This window comes from Chiloscyllium plagiosum, unplaced genomic scaffold (assembly GCF_037043375.1).
Source record: "Chiloscyllium plagiosum isolate Xiang-an unplaced genomic scaffold, Cpla_swu_hap1 HiC_scaffold_2, whole genome shotgun sequence".
NCBI lineage: Eukaryota > Metazoa > Chordata > Chondrichthyes > Orectolobiformes > Hemiscylliidae > Chiloscyllium > Chiloscyllium plagiosum.
Window position 1 is genome coordinate 137,500,996 of NW_028270140.1, and position 27,736 is coordinate 137,528,731.

The window sequence follows — 27,736 nt, forward strand, 5'->3', positions numbered from 1 at the left end:
AACAGATTATTTCAGAGTCAAGAACACTGAGTTATATGGTGGAAAATAAACTTCATTTCTCATATCTAACTGCAATCACTGACCCTGGTTATGAAACACGCTTGTGTTGAAATCAGGTTTATTGACACATTGAAGAAGGAGATCAGAAGATCATGATTAGTAAATATAAGAGCACATCCATTGGAATAGCATCATGTGAGGATTCATGATTGACCATGAAGATAAACCATAAGCATGAGGGACTATAAAGTACTTGTTATAATTGGAGCTGCAACCCAGAATGGATGAGTTAGCAAGGGTAAGGGGGAAAGGGTAAGGGGGAATCTGTTCCAAATTATTAGAATGTTTATTGTGGCCACAGAGCTCCAGCAGAAAATTGGATGAAAGAAAAGGCATGCTTCAAGCATCTGGTTCTCAAAGAATCAGGCCTTGTATAACAGACCTCACTTGGTTCCATTGATAAGCTACTCTCTGAATTTATCTTCAGTCCTGCTAATTGTGTGAAAAAAAGTTTGTGTGAAAGCTGAGCCTAGATGTGCATGAAGATTGATGAAGATAAACCTGGATTTAGTCCACTTTCCCTTCACAGAGAGCAGAGTTACAGTGGGTAGCTCTATGGAAGTCTGACAACAGGCTGTATTGCAGCACATTGAGAGAAAAATACCCTCTTCTCAACCTGTCAGCTTGCCTGGGTTAATTGGTTCATATTGTCTCACCATATGCTAATCTTGGAAAGCGTCTCAAAGAACTATTGAAAATCTTTAGACTGTGTTCCCTTGTGTTTCATATATTGTTTATTGTGAATTTTTCAAGACAACGATAAACAAAAGAAATAATGACTCATATTGGCTTGCTTAATTTTTGCTTCAATATCAAATCCAGAACAGGAGGAGTCAGTGATCCCACTATGCTTTTGGACTGAATCAAGCTGGCTTCAACTACAACAAATTGTGGAGAGTTTGTTTTTGCCAGTTTAGTTCTTTTTTCCCATAAATGTTCCAAATTTCACTGGCATAAATACTTCTCTATTTCTACTTATCCTACTTAATTATATCTGGGATAGAGTACTGTACCTGTCTTGATCATGTTTCCATATTGCATTCACAAATGACAATCCACAAACATACTTTGTGCAGGAATTCACGGGACTGCAGGCTTTGTTAGCAGAGATTTATTTCCTTTCACCCCTACTTTGAAGTGCTCCCTTAACACCTTGTGTAGTCTCGCGCTGGACGAATGGCACTTTCTCAGCAAGAACCTGCTCACTAGCACTCAGGTTGGGTTCTGTCAGAGCTGCTCAACTCCTAACATTACAACCCGGGTCCAAACAGAAGAAAGAGCTGAACCTAGAAGTAAGGCAAGGATGACTACCCTTGACATCCTAGACAGCACTTGAACAGGCATCTCATCAAGATGCCCTAGTAGAACAGAAGTAAAGAAACGGTGGTGTATTTCCAAAGTTCAAAATCACACAATCTGAAGGCAATCCATGTGACATTTTATAAATTCCTGCTTTGGAAATAGAACCAGCCTGACTCAAGATTGGAATACAGACAAACTCTAACCTCACACCTTAATGCATTATCTGAGCTGAGATGTTACCTTTTTTTTATAAAACCTTAAATTATCTCAGGAATGTGACTTGAAAGAAGTTCTGGGATTTACATATTAATGAGTTGAAACCTGCAACCCATTCTTAAAGATGAAAAACTTAGCAATCTAGGTTTGTTCAATATATTACATCAGTTGTATGACACTGATCTTTTGCTATCATTTTTGAATCCTATGATCGTGCTCCACTAGTTACCTGATGAAGGAGCAGCACTACGAAAGCTTGTACTTCCAAATAAACCTGTTGGACTTGAACCTGGTGTTGTGTGATTTTTAACTTTGTCCACCAAAGTCCAACACCAGCACCTCCACATCATGGACATATTTCCAAGTCAGGAAGGCGAGTGACTTGGAGGGGAGCTTGCATGTGTTGGTGCTTCTATGTATCTGTTACCCTCATCCTTCTGCAGAACAACCTTGATTATGCGAACATAGATTATCCGAACAAAATACTCCCCACCCGTTTTGTTCAGATAATCGAGGTTGTTCTGTATATAGAAGTGGTCCTGGATTTGGAAGGTGCTGTCTAAGGATCTTTGGTGAATTTCTACAGTGCATCTTGTAGGTCGTGCACGCTACTGTTACTGAGCACTGGTGGTGGTGGAGGGAGTGGATGCTTGTAGATATGATGCCAAAATCAAGCAGCTGCTTTGTACTGAATGGTGTCAAGTGTCTTGAGTGTTGTTGGAGCTGCAGTCATCCAAGCAAGTGGGGAGTATTCCATCACACTCCTGACTTGTGCTTTGTAGATGGTGGACAGGCTTTGGAGAGTAAGGAAATGATTTACTCAATGCAGTATTCCGAGCCTCTGACCTGCTCTCTATATGGTAAAAACAATGACTGCAGATGCTGGAAACCAGATTCTGGATTAGTGGTGCTGGAAGAGCACAGCAGTTCAGGCAGCATCCAAGGAGCTTCGAAATCGACGTTTCGGGCAAAAGCCCTTCATCAGGAATAAAGGCAGCGAGCCTGAAGTGTGGAGAGATAAGCTAGAGGAGGGTGGGAGTGGGGAGAAAGTAGCATAGAGTACAATGGGTGAGTCGGGGAGGGGATGAAGGTGATAGGTCAGGGAGGAGAGTGTGGAGTAGATAGGTGGAAAAGGAGATAGGCAGGTAGGACAAGTCCGGACAAGTCATGGGGACAGTGCTGAGCTGGAAGTTAAGAACTAGGGTGAGATGGGGGAAGGGGAAATGAGGAAACTATTGAAGTCCACATTGATGCCCTGGGATTGAAGTGTTCCGAGGCGGAAGATGAGGCGTTCTTCCTCCAGGCGTCTGGTGGTGAGGGAGCGGTGGTGAAGGAGGCCCAGGACCTCCATGCCCTCGGCTGAGTGGGAGGGGGAGTTGAAATGTTGGGCCACGGGGCAGTGTGGTTGATTGGTGTGGGTGTCCCGGAGATGTTCCCTAAAGCGCTCTGCTAGGAGGCGCCCAGTCCCCCCAATGTAGCGGAGACCGCATCAGGAGCAACGGATACAATAAATGATATTAGTGGATGTGCAAGTAAAACTTTGATGGATGTGGAAGGCTCCTTTAGGGCCTTGGATAGAGGTGAGGGAGGATGTGTGGACGCAGGTTTTACAGTTCCTGCGGTGGCAGGGGAAAGTGCCAGGATGGGAGGGTGGGTCGTAGGGGGGCGTGGACCCGACCAGGTAGTCACGGAGGGAACCGTCTTTGCGGAAGGCGGAAAGGGGTGGGAAGGGAAATATATTCCTGGTGGTGGGGTGTGTTTGGAGGTGGCGGAAATGTCGGCGGATGATTTGGTTTATGCGAAGGTTGGTAGGGTGGAAGGTGAGCACCAGGGGCGTTCTGTCCTTGTTGCGGTTGGAGGGGTGGGGTCTGAGGGCGGAGGTGCGGGATGTGGACGAAATGCATTGGAGGGCATCTTTAACCACGTGAGAAGGGAAATTGCGGTCTCTAAAGAAGGAGGCCATCTGGTGTGTTCTTTGGTGGAACTGGTCCTCCTGGGAGCAGATACGGCAGAGGCGGAGGAATTAGGAATATGGGATGGCATTTTTGCAAGAGGTAGGGTGGGAAGAGGTGTAATCCAGGTAGCTGTGGGAGTCGGTGGGTTTGTAAAAAATGTCAGTGTCAAGTCGGTTGTCATTAATAGAGATGGAGAGGTCCAGGAAGGGGAGGGAGGTGTCAGAGATGGTCCAGGTAAATTTAAGGTCAGGGTGGAATGTGTTGGTGAAGTTGATGAATTGCTCAACCTCCTCGCGGGAGCATGAGGTGGTGCCAATGCAGTCATCAATGTGGCGGAGGAAGAGGTGGGGAATGGTGCCGGTGTAATTACCAGAATAAATCCAGTAAAGCTTTGAAAGGAGAAGAATATAAATATTTTTGGAATTACATTTTTAAGAATACCTTGATGGAGTAGAGGATTGAGGCAAAGAGTCAGAAATATCATTAAAGGATAATATGGCGCCCTCTCATTAAAAGTTTCTTTAAACACTATAATTCTGGGAACTGAACTTCACGATTTAACAAGTCAGAGAGTGCTTGATAAAAATCTGTTAATTACCACTTGGAGACTAATGCATAACCATTCACTGGAGATAAAATGGTTTAAGTAGTACACATTTTGGAAGGTCAAGATTTCAAAGCAATTAATTGAGAGATTTTAAATTTTCAGAGGAAGAGCTAGGAACATAGCAGCAAGATTAGAACATTTAGTCCCTTGATCCTGATCCATCATTCAATGAGATCATAGCTAATCTGAAACCTTGCTCCATTATACCTTACTGGAAAAAATCTATCCACTTCAGTTTCAAATTAACAATGAGTGCAATTAACTGTTGGCTGCAGAAGAAAGTTCTAAACTTCTCCCACCCTTTGCATGCAGATGTGTTTATGTATTTATATCAAGGAAATATCTTTTTTACACAGTGAGTAGTTAGGATATAGAATGCACTGCCTGGGACTCAGTGGAATTCATTATTCCAGGTTGCAGGGGATTCTGGGACATTGTAAATTTAAGGAGGTGATAGACAGATTTTTCATTAATAAAGGGTTGAAGCGTTATGGAGATCAGACAATGAAGTAGAGTTGAGGCCATGTTGAGTTCAACCATGGTAGTATTGAATGGCGGAACAAGCTCAAAGGGCTGAATTGCCTCCACCTCCTAGTTCACGTGTTCTTACATAAGAGTGATGGAGGCAAGTTCAATTGATGCATTTAAGAGGTGACTTCCTCGAGTTTTAAAATCAAGCCAGGCCTTGGGAGGTAAACCCACAAACTCACTCCTACCCTATTGGTGTGTCAAATTAAAAGCAGGGCTTACAATCAACCACATGGGACTACATTTACATGTGCTTGAGACCAAGTTAGAATAGCAGGTCAGCTTCTTTGAAGGATGTTAATCATCCATGTGGGAGTCTGGTGGCTTGTTTGGTGCCCCTGGGGCAGATATCAGTGAAAGCAGTTCAATAAAAGAAAATTATGTGTAGGCTCACCTCCAATAACCACAGCCATCTTCCTTTTTCCCAGGTATGACTCAAATCAGTACAGAATTTACCCCTGATTCGCATTGACTGCAGTTTTGCTAGGGTGGTTGACTTGACACTCAGTCAATTGTGGCTTTGAAGTCAAGGACAGTCACTCTAACCCTCTCACCTCACCTCCAGCATTCACACCTGCAATGAGCTTAGGAGCTGAGTGGTTGGCAGAACCCAAACTGGGTGTCACTGAGCAGGTTATTGCTGAGCAGGTGTACTGGAACAGCTTGGCTAGGGGAGCAGCAAGTTCTACAGCACAAATTGTCAACATCATTGCCGGGATGTTGTCAAGGCCCACAGCCTTTACAATATCCAGTAGCTACAACTGTTTGTTAATGTCATGTGGAGTGACTCGAACTGGGTGAAGACTGTTGTCTGTGATGGTAGGGATCTCAGGAGGAGGCTGAGATGGATCATCCACTTGGTACCTCTGACTGAAGGTGATTAAAAATGCTTCAGCCTTATTTTTTGCACTGATGTGTTGTGCTCCCCCATTATTGAGGATGGGGATGTTTGTGGATTAATGTTGTCTATTCTCTGGAAACTCTTGAAAGATGCTGAAGTTCTTAAAAGCATTGAAATGTTGCTTAACCCTGAAAGGTAGATGTTTTTGTTAAAGCTTGTCTTGTTCTCATCAGAACAATATGCAAAAATATCAACACAAAGAAGAGCAATATTTTTATGAAGCAGGAGAAGAGCTTATTGATCGGTTGGCACGTATCCTTTAGCCATATTGGCAGCAAATTAAGTTAGCGATTGTGCTTTCATTTCAAGTTTTCCCACCCCATTCCCTACCCAATGTCAATGCTTTGTTCAGTCTCATAATCTGCCGCATATTTCTAGTTGATCATACAATGGATTTGTTAGAGAAGGTATGCATTCCTTTATTGGTCAGAGCAATGAGTACAGGAGTTGGGAGGTCATGTTGTGGCTGTACAGGACATTGATTAGGCCACTTTTGGAGTATTGCATGCAATTCTTGACTACCACCTCTTGTAAGGATGCTGTGAAACTTGAACAGGTTCAGATAAGATTTACAAGGGTGTTGCCAGGGTTGGAGGGTTTGAGTCATGGGGAGAGGCTGAATAGGCTGGGGCTGTTTTATCTAGAGCGTCAGAGGCTGAGGGGCGACCTTATAGAGGTTTATAAAATCATGGGGGGCATGGATAGGATAAATAGACAAGGTCTTTTCCCTGGGGTGGGGGAGTCCAGAACTAGAGGGCATAGGTTTAGGGTGAGAGGGGAAATATGTAAAAGGGACCTAAGGGGCAACCTTTTCATGCAGAGGGTGGTGCGTGTATGCAATGAGCTGCCAGAGGATGTGGTGGTGGCTAGTACAATTACAACATTTAAAAGGCATCTGGATGGGTATATGAATAGGAAGGGTTTGGAGGGATATGGACCAGGTACTGGCAAATGGGACTAGATTAGGTAAGGATATCTGGTTGGCATGGATGAGTTGGACCAAAGTGTCTGTTTCCCTGCTGTACATCTCTATGACTCTATTTAATCTGACTCAGTGCACTCCCTCCTTCCCCTACCCATGTAATTTTTTTTTGCAAAAACATTGATTCTTAACCACCCATATTAAAAATAGCTCAGTTTGTCCTTGTGCTACGTATACAGAGAAAACATGGCAGTACAATTATAATTGTACTGCCAAGAACAAGTATACCGTTTTGGATACTTGTGGGGGGGGGGACTTACCAGGGGCAAGTAACGGGGCTCAGTCCTCTGGCACGGAGCCTGTCCCCGTTACTCAGAAGGGAAGGGTGGAGAAGAGCAGAGCAGTAGTAATTGGGGACTCGATAGTTCGGGGCACAGATAGGAGGTTTTGTGGGAACGAGAGAGACTCACGTTTGGTATGTTGCCTCCCAGGTGCAAGGGTACGTGATGTCTCTGATCGTGTTTTCCGGGTCCTTAAGGGGGAGGGGGAGAAGCCCGAAGTCGTGGTCCACATTGGCACCAATGAAATAGGTAGGAGGAGCGCTGAGGATGTTAGGCAGGCTTTCAGGGAGCTAGGTTGGAAGCTCAGAGTTAGAACAAACAGAGTTGTTGTCTCTGGTTTGTTACCCATGCCACGTGATAGAGAGTCGAGGAATAGGGAGAGAGAACAGTTAAATGCGTGGCTACAGGGATGGTGCAGGAGGGAGGGATTCCGGTATTTGGATAACTGGGGTTCTTTCTGGGGAAGGTGGGACCTCTATAAACAGGATGGTCTACACCTGAACCTGAGGGGCACCAGTATCCTTGGTGGGAGGTTTGCTAGTGCTCTTGGGGGGGGTTTAAACTAACTCTGCAGGGGCATGGGAACCCAGACTGTAGCTTTAGGGTGCAGGACCTGGAATGTAGGGAGGTTAGGAACATGGCATCAATTTCAAAGGAGGGTGCCTGTAAACAGGAAAGTGGTTTGAAGTGTGTATACTTCAATGCAAGAAGTATACGAAATAAGGTAGGTGAACTTTCAGCGTGGGTTGGTACCGGGACTTCGATGTTGTGGCTATTACGGAGACATGGGTAGAACAGGGACAGGATTGGCTGTTGCAGGTTCCAGGGTTTAAATGTTTTAGTAGGGTCAGAGGTGGGGGTAAAAGAGGGGGAGGTGTGGCATTGCTTGTCAAAGATAGTATTACAGCTGTGGAAAGGACGATGGATGAAGACTCGCCATCTGAGGTAGTTTGGGCTGAGGTTAGGAATAGGAAAGGTGAGCTCACCCTGTTGGGAGTTTTTTACAGGCCTCCTAATAGTCCTAGAAACGTAGAAGAAAGGATTGCGAGGATGATTCAAGAGAAGAGTGAAAGTAATAGGGTGGTTGTTATGGGGGACTTTAACTTTCCTGATATTAATTGGGAAAGCTATAGCTCAAGTTCGTTAGATGGGTCAGTGTTTGTCCAATGTGTGCAGGAGGGTTTCCTGACACAATATGTAGATAGGCCAACAAGAGGTGAGGCCATACTGGATTTGGTTCTGGGTCATGAACCAGGCCAGGTGTTAGAATTAGAGGTAGGTGAGCACTTTGGGGACAGTGACCACAATTCGGTGACCTTTACTCTAGTGATGGAGAGGGATAAGTGTGCACTACAGGGCAAGAGTTATAGATGGGGGCAGGGAAATTATGATGCTGTGAGGCATGACTTAGGATGTGTGGCCTGGAAAAGTAAGCTTCAAGGCAAGGGTGTAATTGATATGTGGAGCTTGTTCAAGGAGCAAATAGTGAGTGTCCTTGATAAGTATGTGCCCGTCAGGCAGGGAGGAAAGGGTCGTGTGAGGGAGCCTTGGTTTAAGAAGGAATTGGAATCCCTTGTTAAATGGAAGAAGGCGGCCTATGTAAAGATGAGGCGTGAAGGTTCAATTGGGGCGATTGAGAGTTATAAGGTAGCCAGGAAGGACCTGAAGAGAGAGCTAAGAGCAGCAAGGAGGGGACATGAAAGGTCCTTAGTTGGTAGGATTAGGGAAAACCCTAAGGCTTTCTATAGGTATGTCAGGAATAAAAGAATGACTAGGGTAGGAATAGGTCCAGTCCAGGATAGTAGTGGGAAGTTGCGTGTGGAGGCTGAAGAGATTGGGGAGACACTGAATGAATACTTTTCGTCAGTATTCAATCAGGAACAGGACATTGTTGTCAATGTGAGTACTGAGTCACAATTAAGTAGAATGGATGGCTTTGAGGTATGTAGAGAAGAGGTGTTGGAAATTCTGGAAAGGGTGAAAATAGATACGTCCCCTGGGCCTGATGGCATTTATCCTAGGATTCTCTGGGAAGCAAGGGAAGAGATTGCAGAGCCATTGGCCTTGATTTTTATGTCCTCGTTGTCTACAGGAGTAGTGCCAGAAGATTGGAGGCTAGCAAATGTGGTTCCCTTGTTCAAGAAGGGGAGTAGGGATAACCCTAGTAACTATAGGCCGGTGAGTCTCACTTCTGTTGTGGGCAAAATCTTCGCGAGAATTGTAAGGGATAGGATTTATGAACATCTGGATAGGAATAATGTGATCAAGGATAGTCAGCATGGTTTTGTGAAGGGCAGGTCGTGCCTCACAAACCTTATTGAATTCTTTGAGAAGGTGACTAAGGAGGTGGACGAGGGGAAAGCAGTAGATGTGGTGTATATGGATTTTAGTAAGGCGTTTGATAAGGTTCCCCATGGTAGACTACTGCAAAAAATATGGAGGTATGGCATTGAGGGTGAGTTGGAGGTTTGGATTAGGAGTTGGCTGGCTGGAAGAAGACAGAGGGTAGTAGTTGATGGCAAATGTTCATCTTGGAGTGCCGTCACTAGCGGTGTTCCGCAAGGATCTGTTTTGGGACCATTGCTGTTTGTCATTTTTATAAATGACCTGGAGGAGGGGTTAGAAGGTTGGGTGAGTAAGTTTGCGGATGATACGAAAGTCGGAGGAGTTGTAGACAGTGAGGAAGGATGTGGCAGGTTACAGCGGGATATAGATAAGCTGCAGAACTGGGCAGAAAGGTGGTAAATGGAGTTCAATGTAGGTAAGTGTGAGGTGATTCACTTTGGTAAGTGTAATAAAAAGATGGGGTACTGGGCTAACGGTCGGATACTTGGTAGTGTGGATGAGCAGAGGGATCTTGGTGTCCATATACACAAATCTTTGAAAGTTGCCACCCAGATAAATGGTGCGGTGAAGAAGGCATATGGCGTACTGGCTTTTATTGGTAGAGGAATTGAGTTCCGGAGTACTGAGGTCATGTTGCAGTTGTATAAGACTCTGGTGCGGCCACATCTGGAGTATTGTGTGCAGTTTTGGTCGCCATACTATAGGAAGGATGTGGAGGCACTGGAACGGGTGCAGAGGAGGTTTACCAGGATGTTGCCTGGTATGGTAGAAAGGTCGTATGAGGAAAGGCTGAGGCACTTGGGGTTGTTTTCATTGGAGAAAAGAAGGTTTAGGGGTGATTTGATAGAGGTGTATAAGATGATTCGGGGTTTAGATAGGGTCGACAGTGAGAATCTTTTTCCACGTATGGAGTCAGCTATTACAAGGGGGCATAGCTTTAAATTAAGGGGGGGTAGGTATAGGACAGATGTTAGGGGTAGGTTCTTTACTCAGCGAGCCGTGAGTTCATGGAATGCCCTGCCAGTAGCAGTGGTGGACTCTCCCTCATTATGGGCATTTAAGCGGGCATTGGATAGGCATATGGAGGATAGTGGGCTAGTGTAGTTTAGGTGGGCTTGGATCGGCGCAACATCGAGGGCCGAAGGGCCTGTACTGCGCTGTATTGTTCTATGTTCTATGTTCTATGTTCTATAATTGATGTTAAATACTCTCAATAGGTTCCGTGGGGACCTCTTGGACAGTCTGGAATTTTTTATTCAAAAAAAAGTTAGAAAAGAACCGATTGTTGTGTTGGTTCCGATGATTTTGGGGGGGGGGAATGTGATGAAGTGTTTGAATGCTGGAGAGTGGAGCTCATGAATAGAGTTTACTTGCTCAATCAGAAGAAACAAAGGAGCAGAAGTAATTCCACATTACTCAAAAATATCTTGTATTGTCAATCCAATGTCTGCCAGTAAGAGATTAAGCATTGCCAATGAAATGTCCTGCTGAATGATGGAGTTAAAGAATAAAGAGAGTGAGTCCATGACTACTATTTTAAACTTAACTAGGCGCAAATACAAGGTTATGAAATTAAAGCTAGCCAAAGTGAATTCATAAATTAGGTTAAGGGTTAGGTGATTGGGGATGCAGCAGCATTCATTAAGGGAATATTTCAGACACGCTGAGTAGAATTTGGTGCCTCAGCCTTTTTTGTAATTTATATAAATGGGTTGAATGAAGGGGCTGAGGGTTTAGTTGCTAAACTTGCTGATGAAACAAGGCAGCAAGGAAAGTAAGTTGTGAAGAAGACTTAACGTGGCTAGAAAGGGATATTAATGGGTTAAATGACTGTACAACATTTAGCAATTGGAGGATAATGTGGGAAAATGTGAAATTGTCCATTTTAGCAGGAAGAATAAAAAAGAAGCACATTATGTTAGTGGTAAGAGATTTCAGAACCCTGAAATGCAAAGGGATCTGGGTGTTTTGGTATGAGTCACATGTTGTTAATATGCAAGTAAAGCTAATTGGATGTTAGTGTTTATTGCAAGGGGAATTGAATATAAAAGTAGTGAGGTTATGCCTCCATTATGCAAGTCCTTGATGAGACCACATTTGAAGCACTTTGTACAGAATTGATAGACTTATTGAAGGAAATTTATAAAATGCACAGAAAGCAGTTCAGAGCAGGCTCCTCAACTAATACCCGGAATGTTGCTTTGTCTTATGAGGAAAGAGTGGACAGTCTAGGTTTATATCTGCTGGAGTTTAGAAGAGTAAGACTCAATTTGATTAAAATATATTAAATCCTGTTGGGTATTGACAGGACGATGTGGAAAAGATGTTTCCCTTTCAGGGAGAATCTAGAACTAGTGGTTCCTTAGGGATCACCTATTTCAAGCAAAGATGGAGCAATTTTTTCTTCATGAGGGTAGTAAGTCTTTGGAGCTTTTCCTCTAAAGGAGGTTATTAGGTGTTGGATAAACATGATAGTGAAAGGATATCAGGGGCAAGTAAGTACATAGAGTAAAAAGATCAGCCACAATGTTATAAAGTGGAAGAGCAGGCTTCAGCAGCCTATTTCTGATCCAATCTGTGTGTTCATAGTTTGCTCTGAGTCTTTGTCATGTCAACCATAAGTCCACATGTGTAAGTGTATTGGATTGATATTACATTTGTGTGATAATATGAGATGGGTAAAGGCAGGGAGATAGGCCATTGTGTACCTGTCTACATTACATTCTGCATTGATGCTAGGGGTGGCTGTGGTGATGTAAGAGAGCATGTGGAGTCAGAATCGCACAAGGACAAGATCCATCGCTTTGAAATGGATTTGGGAGGTATCAGGACAATCGCTGGGATTTGGGATGGACCAGGATTGGACTGTCTCTGGGACCTGGGTTGGACCAGGATTAGAGTATCACTGAGATTTGGATTGTACCAGGATTGGACTGTCACTGGGAGCTGGTTTGGACCAAGATTGGACTATCACTGGGAGCTGGGTTATACCAGGTTTGGACTATCACTGGGAGCTTTGTTAGAGCAGGATTGGATTGTCACTGGGAGCTGGGTTGTACCAGAACTGGACTGTCACTGGGAGCTGGGTTAGACCAGGATTGGACTGTCTCTGGGAGCTGGTTTGTACCAGGATTGGACTGTCACTGGAAACTGGGTTGGACCAGGATTGGACTGTCACTGGATGCTGGGTTGGACCAAGATTGGACTGTCACTGGGAGCTGGATTGGACCAGGATTGGATTGTCACTGGGAGCTGGGTTGTACCAGGATTGGATTGTCACTGGGAGCTAGGTTGGACGAGGATTGGACTGTCACTGGGTGCTGGGTTGGACCAGGATTGGACTGTCACTGGGAGCTGGGTTGGACGAGGATTGGACTGTCACTGGGAGCTGGGTTGGACCAGGGTTGGACTGTCACTGGGAGCTGGGTTGGACCAGCATTGGACTGTCACTGGGAGCTGGGTTGGACGAGGATTGGACTGTCACTGAGTGCTGGTTTGGACCAGGATTGGACTGTTTCTGGGAGCTGGGTTGTACGAGGATTGGACTCTATCTGTGAATTGGATTAAAACAGTTACTAACCTTTGGGCCATCATGTTTATTGCCTTTGGTTGAAAACTTGCAAAACAATTTTTGTTTAACTTTACTCATTAAAGAGCTGGAACAAACGAGTTTGCAGGTTTGTACCAGTGTGGGTTAGAAATTTTTTATGTGGTTCTGTGAGCACACTGATCAAGTTGCTAACATATTTCCCCTGTTTTCCAATCTTGTTAATAATCGGTCAAAACTGTTTGGCAGTATCTCTTTATTGTATGAGTATTAAAATTCCATAAACCGGATATGTATTAAACCAAGTAGTCACAATATTGTCCGTCTACTTTCACTTCCTTCACAGCTGTCTGATGCCAAACAAAACCTGTCCGAGGAATCACATCTGGAATAGTTTTTTATGCAGATGCGTGAGGCAACATGATTTCAGCAGCTTTCTGCCCCCCAAAAGTGACTCAGGTTAGTTGGTTTAATTTTTTACTGTTTCAATATTTTCTTTTAATTGCTGTTCAGGTACCTATGAGGAAATCTGTTTTGCATGATGCAGACTGACACAAGTCCTTTGTTTACAATGAGCTCCTGTACTGATGTATGAAAGAGAATAAAGTATGTGCAATGAATACACATATTAAACATCAAAACACAATGAAGTGGTGATGCCTCAGTTACTGCAGTGACCAGAGTTTAATACTGATGGACGGTTTTGTCTCCTCAATATCTGTATTAAATCTGACAAATGTTTATCTTTTACAATGACCTTCCTTAATGCTTCCTCAGTGATTTGAGAGTTTGAGACATATATCAAACTCGATTTAAATCGATATTCAGGAGGTGACACTGATAGTCACCCTCCCATAACATAAAAGGTTTGCCAATGTATGAGTGTGCCTGCACAGAGATCCTTTGACATCAGTGTACAACACAGCTGGAGATACAACTCTCAACTTTGTCATGGGGTGTGGGCTTTGCTGGCAAGGCCAGGATTTGTGCCCATCCCTAATTGCCCTTGGACTAGGTCATTTGCTGAGCTTGGTCAGAGGGCAGTTAAGAGTTAACCACATTGTTCTTGAGTTTAGTCATATGTCGACCAGACAGAGTGTGGATGGCAAGTTTCCCTCTCTAAAAGCCGTCCGTGAATCAGTGAGTATAACAATTGATTGTGGCTATCCATGACTACTTTTCATTTCCAGACTTTTAAAAAGAATGTACCCAATTTAGCTGGTATCGTGGCATTAGAATCCAAGGTCCAAAAACAATATACTAAACCTCTGGATTTCTAGCCCAGCAGAATTACATCACCAATTCCCCTCATCCATTGTATAAGATTCTCACTTTACAGACACCAGTGCAAGGCCATTATAGAACATAGAACAAAGAAAATTTACAGCCCAGGAACAGGCCCTTCGGCCCTTCAAGCCTGAGCTGATCCAAATGTACTGTCTAAACCTGTCGGTCAACCCCTCTGCTCCCCACCTACTCATGCACCTGTCCAGACGCATCTTAAATGAATCTACCATGCCTGCTTCTACCACCTCTGCTGGCAACGCATTCCAAATGCCCACCACCCTCTGTGTGAAGTACTTACCGCGTGTATCCCCCTTAAACTTTCCACCTCTCACCTTGAAAGCATGACCTCTGGTTACTGAATCCTTCACCCTGGGAAAAAGCTTGTCACTATCCACCCTGTCTATACCCTTCATGATTTTATAAACCTCAATCAGGTCCCCCCTCAATCTCCTTTTTTCTAGTGAAAATAAACCTAACCTACTCAACCTCTCTTCATAGCTAGCACCTTCCATACCAGGCAACATCCTCACAAACCTTCTCTGCACCCTCTCCAAAGCGTCCACATCCTTTTGGTAATGTGGCAACCAGAACTGTACACAGTACACAGTATTCTAAATGCGGCCGAACCAATGTCTTGTACAGTTTTGAACATGACTTGCCAGCTCTTACACTCAATACCCTGTCCAATGAAGGCAAGCATACTATGTGCCTTCTTGACCACTCTATCCATCTGTGCAGCAACCTTCAGGGTACAATGGACCTGCACTCCCAGATCTCTCTGCGCATCAACTTTTCCCAAAGCTCTTCCATTCATTGGAAAATTCGCTCTAGAATTAGACTTGCCTAAATGCATCACCTCACAATTAGAACATAGAAGAATACAGCGCAGTACAGGCCCTTCGGCCCTCGATGTTGCGCCGATCCAAGCTCACCTAACCTACATTAGCCCACTATCCTCCATATGCCTATCCAATGCCCGTTTAAATGCCCATAATGAGGGAGAGTCCACCACTGCTACTGGCAGGGCATTCCATGAACTCACGACTCGCTGAGTAAAGAACCTATCCCTAACATCTGTCCTATACCTACCCCCCCTTAATTTAAAGCTATGCCCCCTTGTAATAGCTGACTCCATACGTGGAAAAAGATTCTCACTGTCGACCCTATCTAAACCCCTAATCATCTTGTACACCTCTATCAAGTCACCCCTAAACCTTCTTTTCTCCAATGAAAACAACCCCAAGTGCCTCAGCCTTTCCTCATACGATCTTTCTACCATACCAGGCAACATCCTGGTAAACCTCCTCTGCACCCGTTGCAGTGCCTCCACATCCTTCCTATAGTATGGCGACCAAAACTGCACACAATACTCCAGATGCGGCCGCACCAGAGTCTTATACAACTGCAACATGACCTCAGTACTCCGGAACTCAATTCCTCTACCAATAAAAGCCAATACGCCATATGCCTTCTTCACCGCACTATTTACCTGGATTGAAAGCCATCTGCCACTTTTCTGCCCAATTCTCCAGTCTATCTATATCCTCCTGTATTCTCTGACAGTCCCTTATGCTTTCTGCTACTCCACAAACCTTTGTGTCATCTGCGAACTTGCTGATCATACCAACAGTGCCCTCTTCTAGATCATTTATGTATATTACTAACAACAGTGGGCCCAGCACTGACCCCTGCGGAACACCACTGGTCACCTTTCTCCATTTCAAGAAACTCTTTTCAACTACTACTCTCTGTCTCCTGTTGCTCAACCAATTCTTTATCCACCTAACTAGAACACCCTGCACACCATGTGACTTCACTTTCTCCATTAGTCTACAATGAGGAACCTTATCAAATGCCTTACTAAAGTCCATGTATATGACATCAACAGCCCTTCCTTCATCTAACAACTTGGTCACTTTCTCAAAGAATTCTATTAAGTTGATAAGGCACGATCTCCTCTGCACAAAACCATGTTGCCTATCACTGATAAGCTCATGCTTTTCTAAATATAAATAGATCCTATCTCTTAGTACCCTGTCCAGCAACTTCCCCACCACCGAAGTCAGGCTCACTGGTCTGTAGTTACTACCCTTCTTGTACAGGGGGACAGCATAAGCTACCCTCCAGTCCTCTGGCACCTCACCTGTATTTAAGGATGCCACAAAGATATCTGTCAGGGCCCCAGCTATTTCCTCTCTTGCCTCCCTCAGCAACCTTGGACAGATCCCATCCGGTCCTGGGGATTTGTCCACCTTAATAACCTCTAGCATACCTAACACATCTTCCCTACTTATGCCAACGTGATCCAGACTAATCAAACTTCTATCTCTAATTTCAAGATTCATCATGTTACTCTCCTCAGTGAACACTGGTACAGAGTAATCATTCAGAATCTCACCCATTCTCTCAGGTTCAGCACACAGCCTTCCTTCATTATCTTTTAGTGGACCAATCCTTTCTCTAGTTACCCGCTTGCTTCTTATATAAGAATAAAATGTTTTGGGATTGTCCTTAATTCTGCTCGCTAAAGCTATTTCATGACCCCTTTTAGCTCGCTTGATTCCTTGTTTAAGACTTGTCCTATTCTTCCGATATTCCTCCAGGGCCTGTTCTTATCTGTAATGGGACAACTACATCCAATTTCTGTCATCAACTGATTCCTTCCCTTAGTCTCTACTCAGTTTCTTTGCCTTTCAGGGCTCCTCTAAACTTCTCATTTGCTGATAAGCTCTTTTCTTTTCAGCATCCTCCTTTTTTTAACCTTCAACTTGCTCTTATTGCTATCCTCCTGGAATTTTTGTCATCAGTAAACTTAATCTTCTCCTGTTTACTCACTCATCTGTTGTGTTCTATCTTTCATTCCTTCCCATCAATAACCAGTCCTCCCTCCTTCCTCCACCCTGCCAAATCACCCTTTCACCTCATGATTTGACATTACCCCTTTTTCATCCTTTTGACTGTGCTCTCTTGACATTTTAAATTCTCTTGAACAGAACTCTTTCCCCATTCCTTCCCTCCACCGCTGTTACTGAAATATTTCCTGTCAATTTTCTTCTTTATTTATTCTAAGTGCACTGTTCTGCTTTGCCAAAACCAATATTAAATTTTTATTTTTGCCATACTTGCACCATGATTAGCTGTCAAGCCAATCCACTAACTTATCTGCAGGTACCTGCAACTGTTCCAAACGCAATGCCACGCAGATAAATAATCAGACTGTTTAGCAAGAACCTATGTAACATTAAATATCTCAGACCTCTGCTTGCGGTAGGAACTACTTGCCAGTGGGGAAATGCTAATGGGCAAGATGTTGATTCACGGATTTTGGTAAGTCAGATTCAGTTTAATCAGATACTTGGACTGGCTCGTGGACAATTCTGGGATTTCACAGCTATATCGATCACGCTGGGGCTGACCAGGAAGCAGGTAGAGCAGCAGCTGTTATAACAATCCCACTGCCAACTTATGCTATCTCCTTTCTCTTCCCATTTTACCGCAGCGAGCTACAGCAGAGCTGATCCCTGTCACCAGAGAAAGGTACTGCGAGTGTTTAGAACCCGGCTGGTGAAGTACACTTGCCGCTCACTTTAGGAGAGCCCCGTGGCCTGTTGTAGCAAGTGGTGCCTGAACTCGCAGAGAGTCGAGAGTGTTGCTGGAAAAGCACAGCAGGTCAGGCAGCATCCAAGGAGCAGGAGAGTCGACATTTCGAGCCTTCCTGATGAAGGGCTTATGCCCGAAACATCAATTCTTCTACTCCTTGGATGCTGCCTGACCTGTTGTGCCTTTCCAGCAACACATTCTCGACTCTGATCTCCAACATTTGCAGTCCTCACTTTTTCCTGAGCTCTCAGAGACACAACTTCGGAATGCGTAGCTATTTAAACATCAGCCAGTAATCTGCTGGTCATGGAAATAATAGGCCCCGTCCTTCTTTCACGGGCTGTGGGCATCACTAGCTCACCAGCATTTATTACCCCTCTCTGGTTGACCTGAGAAGGTGGTGGCGAGTTGCTCCTTGAACGGTGTCAGTCCATGTGCTGTAGGAAAACGCACAATGTTGTTAAGGAGGGAATTCCAAGATTTTGACCCTTAGACACTGAAGCTATGGTGATCAGTTTCCCAAGTCAGGATGGTGTGTGGATTGGAGGAGAATTTGTAGGTGGTGATGTTCCCATGTATCTCCCTTCTAGAAGGCAGCTAGCAGAAATGTTTGTATCATCTACAAACACAGGTGAAGTACCTGAGCAGTGAAGAGTGACTAAGGTTGTGCCTTTACTTAATATGGAGAAGCCTGGAAACTATAAACCCATGAGTCTGACATTAGTGGTGGGTAAGTTGTTGAAGATGATTCTGAAAGGTAGGATTTACATGTGTTTGGAGAGGAAAGGACTGATTAGGAACAGTCAGCATAGTTTTGTGCGTGGGAAGTTCTATCTCACAAACTTAATTGAGTTTTTAAATGAAGTAAATGATTGATGGGGACAGAGGGCTAATCATTGTTTACTTGAACTTTAAATAAAGCCTTTGATCAAGTTCAACATGGTAGTCTAATTAGTAAAGTTAAATCACATGGGATTTTGGATGAGCTTAAATACAAACTGAATACAAAATTAGCTTTATGGAAGGAGACAGCGAGTAGAGGTGGAGGGTTGATTTTGGAGGCCTGTGACCAGCGGTGTTCTACAGGGATCAGTACTGGGTCCACCTTATTCCTGATAAAGGGCTTATACCTGAAAGATCGACTGTCCTGCTCCTCGGATGTTGCCTGACCTGCTGTGCTTTTCCAGCACCACACTCTCGACTCTGACCTCCAACATCTGCAGTCCTCACTATCTCCACCTTATCTATAGGTCATTCACCTTATCTATACCCCTCATGATTTTATAAACATTATAAAGTCACCCCTCAATCTCCAGAAAAGCCCCCACCAATGTTATGTATAACCTCAATGTGATGTCCCAACTTTTGTGCTCAAAGGTCTAAACAATGAAGGTAAGTGTGCTGAACAACATTTTTATAGATATTTTTATTCAAATTTTCTTTCTTTACAAAACTATAATGAAAAAAGGAAAATAAATTACTACACCAGCAAACATTATCCTATATACATATAACAACAAAAAAGAGAAAAAAAATCACAGCAACAACAATACAATCAAAATCCAACTATACCCATGTGCAAAACAGACAAATCAGTAAATGTAGTTAATGAATAAATAAACAAGCAAAACAGCTCAGCACAACAAAGCATTTGCTCTCGACCTCCGAGAGCACTAAGTATCGCACACAAAATATTCGATGTTTTTCCTTCAAGGACATTAAGTACACTGAATCAGAACATCAAGGTGACACAAAAGCCCTGGTTAAAATGGCAGATAAATCTGCATCCAAGTAGTCCAGAAAGGGCTGCCATATCCTATAAAAACTTTCTGTTTTCTGGCGCACCACATTTGTGAAAAGGTCCAGAGGGATATGTTCCATAATAAGCCTAAGTCAACCCAACAGACCCGGGAGGGTTTCAGAAACCCAACACATTAAAATATTATTCCTAGTGCAATAAGTGACGATATTAAAAAGCTTTTTCTCATGAGCATCCAAAAAGGGTATATGGGGTAGACCCAGGAGAAGAGAGACAAGGTCCATCTTCACATCGGCCCTCAAGACCCTCTCTGTAACCCCTGCCACAGAACTCCAATATGTGTGGAGCCTGTGGCAAGACCATAAACAATGTTTATCTTACACTTAGGATGCTCCCACCTTAAACTTTAAGAGACAGTTTGGGGCCAGATGGACCCTATGCAAAATCTTTAACTGCATGGCATGGGTCTTGTTACAAATCAAGACCTTCCTCGCATTCTCGCAAATGTCCCCCCATGCCTCCAAAGAAATCTCAACACCTAATTCCCGCACCCAACCCTGCAAAGCCACTCAACATCTTATGAAAGATCATCCCCCAGGATATGATAAAGTGTACTAATAGAGAGAGTACTTTCAGCATAAAGTACCCTCTTCTCCATAATGGATGTGCAGGGGTGGTTTCTTTCTGAATAAAATCCCCGACCTTAAAAAAAGGAAAATGTTTTTGCCAACTTCACTATATTTACGAATTATTTGGTCAAAGGACATCATTATTTCACCTTCAAAAAATCACCTGAACAGGAAATACCCCTAGCTGCCCGGAGCATAAATTCAGGGTCTATTACCCCCGGTTGAAAACCCAGCATATCCACTATAGGGGTAAGAAATGATGTTTTGGACATATTGCCCTTCCTCTGCCGCATGTTCCTCCACGCCTTAACAGTATTAATAACAATCAGATTACGGCAATATTCCATGACCATCCTCATTTTATCGAAGAACAAAAGGCTGATGAGGGGTCATTTTGACTGGGAGGCCTCAATATCTAGCCATATTGATGTCAGGTCTTTACTGGCCCAATCACTAACAAATGATAGAAGAGAAATTAATTGGCATCTTCTAATATCCGAGAAATCCACTCCCCCCAAGCCACGCGACAATTGTGGTTTAGACAACTTGATAAGAGGCCGCCTACGGCGCCAAATAAAAAAGCTAAGTCATCCATTAAGTCTCTGGAATGTTTGCCTTGAAAAGTCAAAAGAAACATTCATATAGAATAGAGCAAAAGGAGGAAGACATTCATTTAGATAAGAGATACCCGGCCGAGCCAGGATATTAAAAGTGCTCCCCATCGTTGAAAATCTGGCTTAATCCTGTCAAGCAAGTGGGCAAAATTGGCCTTAAACAATCGATCAAAGAAAGGAGTAATAAAGATGCCTAAATATGAAAAACCTTCCTGTGACCATTTGAAGGGGAACCATAATTCACCCTCCACCTCAGATATTCTTCTAAGACCCCCCCATAGGCAGAGCTTCCGATTTAGAGAAATGAAACTTGTAGCCCGAAAAGGAGCCAAATGAGTTGATGCATTGTATAAGATGGGATACAGACACCTGTGGATTCAACAGAAAAACCAGAACATCATCTGCATATAATGAACTATCATGCGAGTTAGATCCTACTTATGGGGCGGCTCTATGAGGATCCTTATGGATCGCCTCTGCCAGTGGCTCAATCACAAATGTGAAAAGTAATGGTAAAAAGGAACAGCCTTGCCGACTGCCCCTACAAATCTCAAAATTACTAGATCTCACACCATTGGTGAGAACCACCGCCAGAGGATCAGCATAAAGGATCCTCATTACATACTAAAAACCTCCCCAATCCAAATCGCTCAAGGATGTGAAAACAGTATGGCCACTCAACCCGATCAAACGCTTTTTCTGCATCTAAGGAGACCAGGAATCCCTGAACCGACTGCTGCTGATAAGCTCGAATCATATTCAGCAACCTCCTGACATTATGAGAGGAGCTACGGCCTTTTATAAAACCAGTCTGATCGTCCCTAACAATGGAAGGCAGCACAGTTTCCAATCTGAACGCAACAGCCTCGGACAAAATTTTGAAATCAGAGTTCAGAAGTGAGATGGGCCTACAGGAAGCACATTCATCTGGAGTTTTTCCCTTCTTAAGAATGAGAGAAATATTATTCGTCCCTCAGGGATGGCAGGAGACAATCATAGCTATGCGAGTAATTATACATGTCCAACATTGGTCCCAACAATATATTTATAAATTCCTTGTAGAATTCACTGGGGAGACCATCAGGGGCAGGTGCTTTTCCACTCTGCATCTGTCTCACAGCCTGCTGTACCTTCTGTACTGTTAAAGGGACATTAAGAAAAAGCGTTTGGAGTGACATTTGGAAGATCCAAGTTCTTAAAGAAAGCCTCCATCTTAGCCCATCCATATTTGCAACGCTCAAACAATAGCTCAAAATAGAATTTCAGAAATGCTGCATTGATCTTTTTAGAGTCATAAGTGGCCATCCTATTCCCATCCCTGATCAAGGTAATGCATTGGGGTGCATTCTTTCTCCTAGCAAGATACACTAAGTACCTACCCGGCTTATCGCCATTTTCAAACAGTCTCTGTTCAGCAAAGGAGAGTTCCTTCCTTGCTGTCTCTGTAAGCACAGAGTTCAAGGTGGACTGGAGAGCCGTAACCCGCTGCAACTTAACCAATGATAGCTTATCAAAATACACCTTCTCATTGGTCTTTAACTGCCTTAAGCAGGCATTGTTGCTCCCCCTTCTGTCTTTCCTGACTAGCGGAGTAAGAAATAATTATCTCCCGGCATAAGCCTTAGTCATCTCCCACACAGGTTACTGGCCATGCCCGAATTGATGGATAAAAATACTTTGAATTCATTAAGAAAATATTCAATGAACTTACTTTCCCTGCTAAACACCTTTTCAACCACTTTGTCTATGTGCGATGTAAACGTCAAAGAATTATGGACCTGCACCCCTAGGTCCCTCTGTTCTACAACACCAGCCCAGATCCTACCATTTATTGTGTAAGCACTACCAGTGTTTGTTGTACCAAAATGCGATACTTCGCATGTACCAGGTTAAACTCCATCTGCCATTTCTCAGCCCATTGACCCATTTGATCAAGATCCCTTTGTAATCTTAGAAAACCTTATTCACTGTCGACAACGCCACCAGTTTTGATGTTTTCCGCAAATTTACTAACAATGCCTTCTTTATTCTCATCCAAATCATTTATATAAATGACAAATAAAAGAGGAACCAGGAAACAATCCCAATGGAATGTCACTGGTCACAGGCCTACAGTCCGAAAAGCAACCTTCCACCACCACTCTTTGTTTCCTGCCGTTAAGTCAATTATGTGAATAATTTGCAGGAAACCCTCTTCTCATACAGACTAAGCTCCAAATCTGCTGTCATTTTTCCTTTGACTGAACAGAATGAGGTATAGTCATGTCCTTTTGTGAGGGTGTTAAATGGGTGAGGACAAATGACTGGAAATTGTTAAGCGGCTGATGTGACATCAAGCAAAGTAGATGACGCGAGCATTTTAGTTCCATGTGCTGGGGCTGCAGATGACCCATCAGCTACCCAGTTCTCACAGTCAAGCTTCAATAAACATGACACTCCAATGAAAACAGGCAGCACAGTAGTGTCACAGTGCTGAAAGATAGGCCTTTCGGTCCATCCTGTCTGCATCAGCTCCCTGAGCTTTTTAACTTTGTGTTAATCTCCTGATTTACATAGTAACCCTGAACATTGTTTCTATTTAATAAATCATCAAATGAACTCTTGAAATGTCTCAGCTGAACCTGTCTCCATCACACTTCTAGGGAGTGCATTCCATATGCTAGCTATTTGCCATATAAAATAGTGGTTTCTCACCTCACAATTGTTTTGCCTTCTTCTTGTGCAAAACACTTCAAAACTGACCCCTCTGATTCTTAATTCATTCACAAGTAGGAACAGTTTCTACCTATCCACTATATCAAGATCCCTTGTGATTTTAAATACTTCAATACAATCTCCTCTTAGCCTTCTCCTCTTCAAGGAAATCAGTTCTAACTTCTCCAGTACTCCCTCATAACTTCACTCTCTTGTCACTGAAACCATTTTCATAAACCTCTTCAGCAGTCAGTCAAGTGTAGCTGCGTCTATCCTGTGGTGTGGCACCCAGAACAGCACACATATTCCAGCTGAGGTCTAACCAGTGTCTTATATAATTTCAACATCACCTCCTTGCTCCATACTAGAGTAGGCAAGTAGGAAGCTGGAAGAGCACAGCAAGCCAGGTAGCATTAGGAGATGGAGAAGTCAATGTTTCAGGTTTAACCCTTCTTCAATGAGTCCCTTTCTCACTGCCACATTGCGGTGACCTGTTATACTCTAAAACCCTATTCACCCCAGAATACTTTATACTTTGTTAACCATGTTCTCTACTTGTACAGCCACATTTAAAGAAATGCCTACATATACATATAGGTCTCTCTGCTCCTTTAGAATATTACCATTTATTTTATACTATCTCTCCATGTTGTTTGTACCAAAATGCATAACCTCTTACTTCTCTGTGTTGGACTCATCTGTCACCTAACTGCCTAATCCACCAATTTGTCTATGTTCTTTTGAAGTTCTATACTGTCTTTTTTGTTACTGTCTTAGGGTGGCACAATGGCTCAGTGATCAGAACAGCTGCCTCATAGTGCCAGGGACCGGGGTCCAATTCCACTCTTGGTTGGCTGCCTGTATGGAATTTGTACGTTCTCCCTGTGTCTGTGTGGGTTACCTCTGGGTGCTCCGATTTCCTTCTACAGCCCAAAGATGTGCAGGTTATGTGGATTCGCTGTGCTAAATTGCCCATAGTGTCCAAGGATGTGTAGGTCAGGTGGATTAGCCATGGGAAATGTAGCGTTACGGGGGGGGGGGGGGGAATGTTGGTCTGGGTGGGATTCTCTTCAGACGGTTCGTGTAGACTCGATGGGCTAAATAGCCTGTTTCCACGCTGTGGGATTCTATGGCTTTTCGTTTACAATTCTCTGAAGTCTTATATTTTTCTCAAATTTTGAAAATATCCCCTGCACACCAAGATCTGGATCATTAAAAAGTATCAGAAAAAGCAAGGGTCTCAATACTCACCCCTGGGGAGGTCCACTGCAAACCTTCTTCCAGCCTGAAAATTAGTCAATGACCACCACTCCTTAATTCCTATTCCTCAGCCAGTTTTGTATCCTTATTGCTACTGTCACTTCCATTGCTGAGTGGCACTGAGCCTTTTGGAAATTTATATGATAATTGCCAATATTTCCTCAATTTCAATTCTTACTTCTCCTTAGATGCATCTGACCCCTTATCCGGCCCTTCAGTGCCTTATAAACTTATCAATAGCTTATCCACTGTCTCTCCATCTTAGCAATTTTAAATCACCCTTGTTTCGCCCTCTATCACCTTGGCTTGTACAGCATTTGTCTTGTAGATAAAGACAAATGCAAAGTATCCATTTGACACCTCAGCCATGCCTCATGTCTCTGTTAAGTTGGACTCCTCCTTTCACAGCTGTTTTACTATCTGTATGTTTATGCATGTCCTTGGGATTTCCTATCATCTCAGCTACCAGTCTTTTTCGTAACCCCTATTTGTGTCTCATGATTGATTTCTCATCTCCCTCCTGAACAGGGTACAGCATGGTTCTCAACAATATTTACTACCTGACACCTGTCCTAAATACACTGTTTCTTTTTTAAATCCTGCCTCTTTTGTCATCCAGAGACTTCAGGATTTGTAGACCCTCCATTCTCTTTTTAAGGGAATATACTTTGACAATGCTCAAACCATCTCTTCTGTGAAGGTAGTCCATTATTCGTTTCTCGCAGTAACCTTTGGTTGAAGTCTGTCCAACCTCACACAGTTCTTGCCCCATTGAAATCCACTCTGCGCCAGTTGTTTGTTCTTACTCTGTATTCATCAATGTCATTTCCTACTGTCATATTAAACCAAATGATACAAGAGTCATTGTCTCCTCAGTGTTCCTCTGCTAGCAGTTGATCTCTTTGTCCACCTCATGCCTAAAACCATGTCAAGAAGGGCCTCCTAATTTGCTGGTCCGGATTCATTCTGCTGTGGAGACTTCCTCAAAACAGACTAGCTACGTTATCTTCACTATTCCTTACAGTACCATTATCCCAGTCGATATCGGGAAATGAAGTCTCCCAATATCACGACTCTATGATGTATACACATCTCTGTAATGTCCTTTCAGATTTGTTCTGGTATATCCTTCTCATGAGCTAGCGGTCCATATTTTGCACCAACCACTGTAACTGCACCCTTCTTATTCCTGAGCTGTACCAATTCAATTCCCTCATTGAACTCAGGAACATCTTCTTTCTCCAGTACTGCAGTGCTTTCCTTCACCAAAAATGATATCTTCCCCTGTTTTTATCCTCTCTATCTTTTCTGAACTCTTTGTAACCAGGAATAATAAATAGTCAGATCTGCCCGTCTTTAAGCTAGCTCTCTATTATTGCCATTATTGTAAACCCACAAGGCAGTCCCTACCTGTCAACAACATTTCCTTGAATTATTTTTCCGGCTCCACAGACCTCAGAGTTCTACACATGACTGCGGCTTCATGTTCATTCAGGTTAGGCAGCCATTGTGCTGAAGTAAGTCCACAAAGGCTGGTATCCCATCACCAATCATCCTTTATTTACACATGAGTAGTATTTGACACTGGTCCTGCTTCCTCAGAGCCAACTCTCAAACTGAAAAGAACCTCTGACACTCCAGTTCTTCTCTGTCAGCCAGGACTCCCTGATTTGCATTAGCTTAACAGCCCCAATGAGGGAACTCATACTCTACCTATCCGACTTTATTAGAATCACTACACGAGCCATGTAGCTTAATTCCCCAGCCCAATTGATTATACCCCGTGCATTCACATACCATCAGCATCATCCTGATTTAGACTTCATTACTTGCTCCAACTTCATCTCTAACTTACTATTCTCTATTTTGTTGCTAATGCCTATCTGGAATTTCATGCACTCTGATATTACTTTATAATATTTTCTCCCTTGCTGACTTAATTTAAACATTCCCCAACAGAACTTGCAAAACTGCCCACTCAGTCTCAGCTCTGTTCAGATGCAACTGACCTGGCTTGTACAGATACCAGAAGCCCCGCTGCTGGGGACCCAGTGCTTCAAGCCTCACCACATGGTATCTATCCCAGAAAGGAAGCTCAGTGAAACCCAATGCAGACTCAACTGCCCTGTCTCTTTTCATTTCTTCCCCTCTCTTTTTCTGCTTTAGAAGGACTGTAATGCTGAACATTTAATATTATTCCTTTATTTTTCTAATTTATGCCTAAGATTTTGTATGTAGACACCTTTGTGCCTCAGATGGTGCCGGAAATGGCGACTCTGTACACTTTTCACTGAACTCATGAATCCCTGTACTTGAATACAGATGACAATAATTCTAATTCAAATTCTAACTTATTGGGGAAGAGTCCCACTACTCTTATGAAACGCAAGGAAGCAAAACTTATCAATGGAAGATGAGTCAATGTTTCAAGTTTAGTCTCTATTGCTTTGTCTCTACTTCTTGAAGATAGTGAGGGCTGCAGATACTGGAAAGTCAGAGTCGATAAAGTGTGGAGCTGGAAAAAGCACACCTTGTTGAATTGAGAAAAGAAGTTTAGCAACTGAGCAACAACTAACAATGTAAGTTTATTCACATACATTTGACCTTGTAAATAAACTACTATAATTTCAGTTTTAAGTAGCAATGGACAAATAAATGTGAGAAGTTTGGTTGGTGCATCTTACAGCAGCATAAGAAATAAGAGGCTCATGATCAGAACAGATTATTTCTTGAATTTAGTTTGCATGAGAGAGAAAGCCCCTAGTGATGTGTCAACACACTTAACCAGAAGAAAAGCCAGCAGCAGAAATAAACTTGCCAACAACAATTTGTCTTAAAACCATTTCAACCCAAAGAAACCGGCAGTGTTTCAATCATGCTGTGTTTTCTTAAATAATGTGGCAATATCCCAGTCAAAGGGGGGTTACATTAACAAGGGAGCTGGAAAATACTTTGAAAATGTGATCTTTGAATGTTCCTACCAAATAAAAGATTATTTCTTCGTTGAACACCAAGATCCCAGTCCTTAACTGGGAAAATGCAAAAATTACAGCCAAAACCAATGGGCAGCCAGATCCTGAACAATACACTACAGACATTCCACCTATCACTCTGCGGAGATGTGTGTTGGAAGTGAAAAATACATTATAACTAGAGTTCACTGTCAGT

The 27,736-nt window shown here is 43.2% G+C and overlaps 1 protein-coding gene across 1 annotated transcript in view; it reads left to right on the forward strand.

Moving 5' to 3' along the window:
* Positions 1-27,736, forward strand: part of vegfc (vascular endothelial growth factor c) — a 236,248-nt gene that overhangs the window by 194,410 nt on the left and 14,102 nt on the right. The window contains exon 5 of the mRNA XM_043704843.2: positions 13,072-13,184. Within this exon, the coding sequence (XP_043560778.1) occupies positions 13,072-13,184 (113 nt within the window). The remainder of the gene's footprint in view (positions 1-13,071; positions 13,185-27,736) is intronic.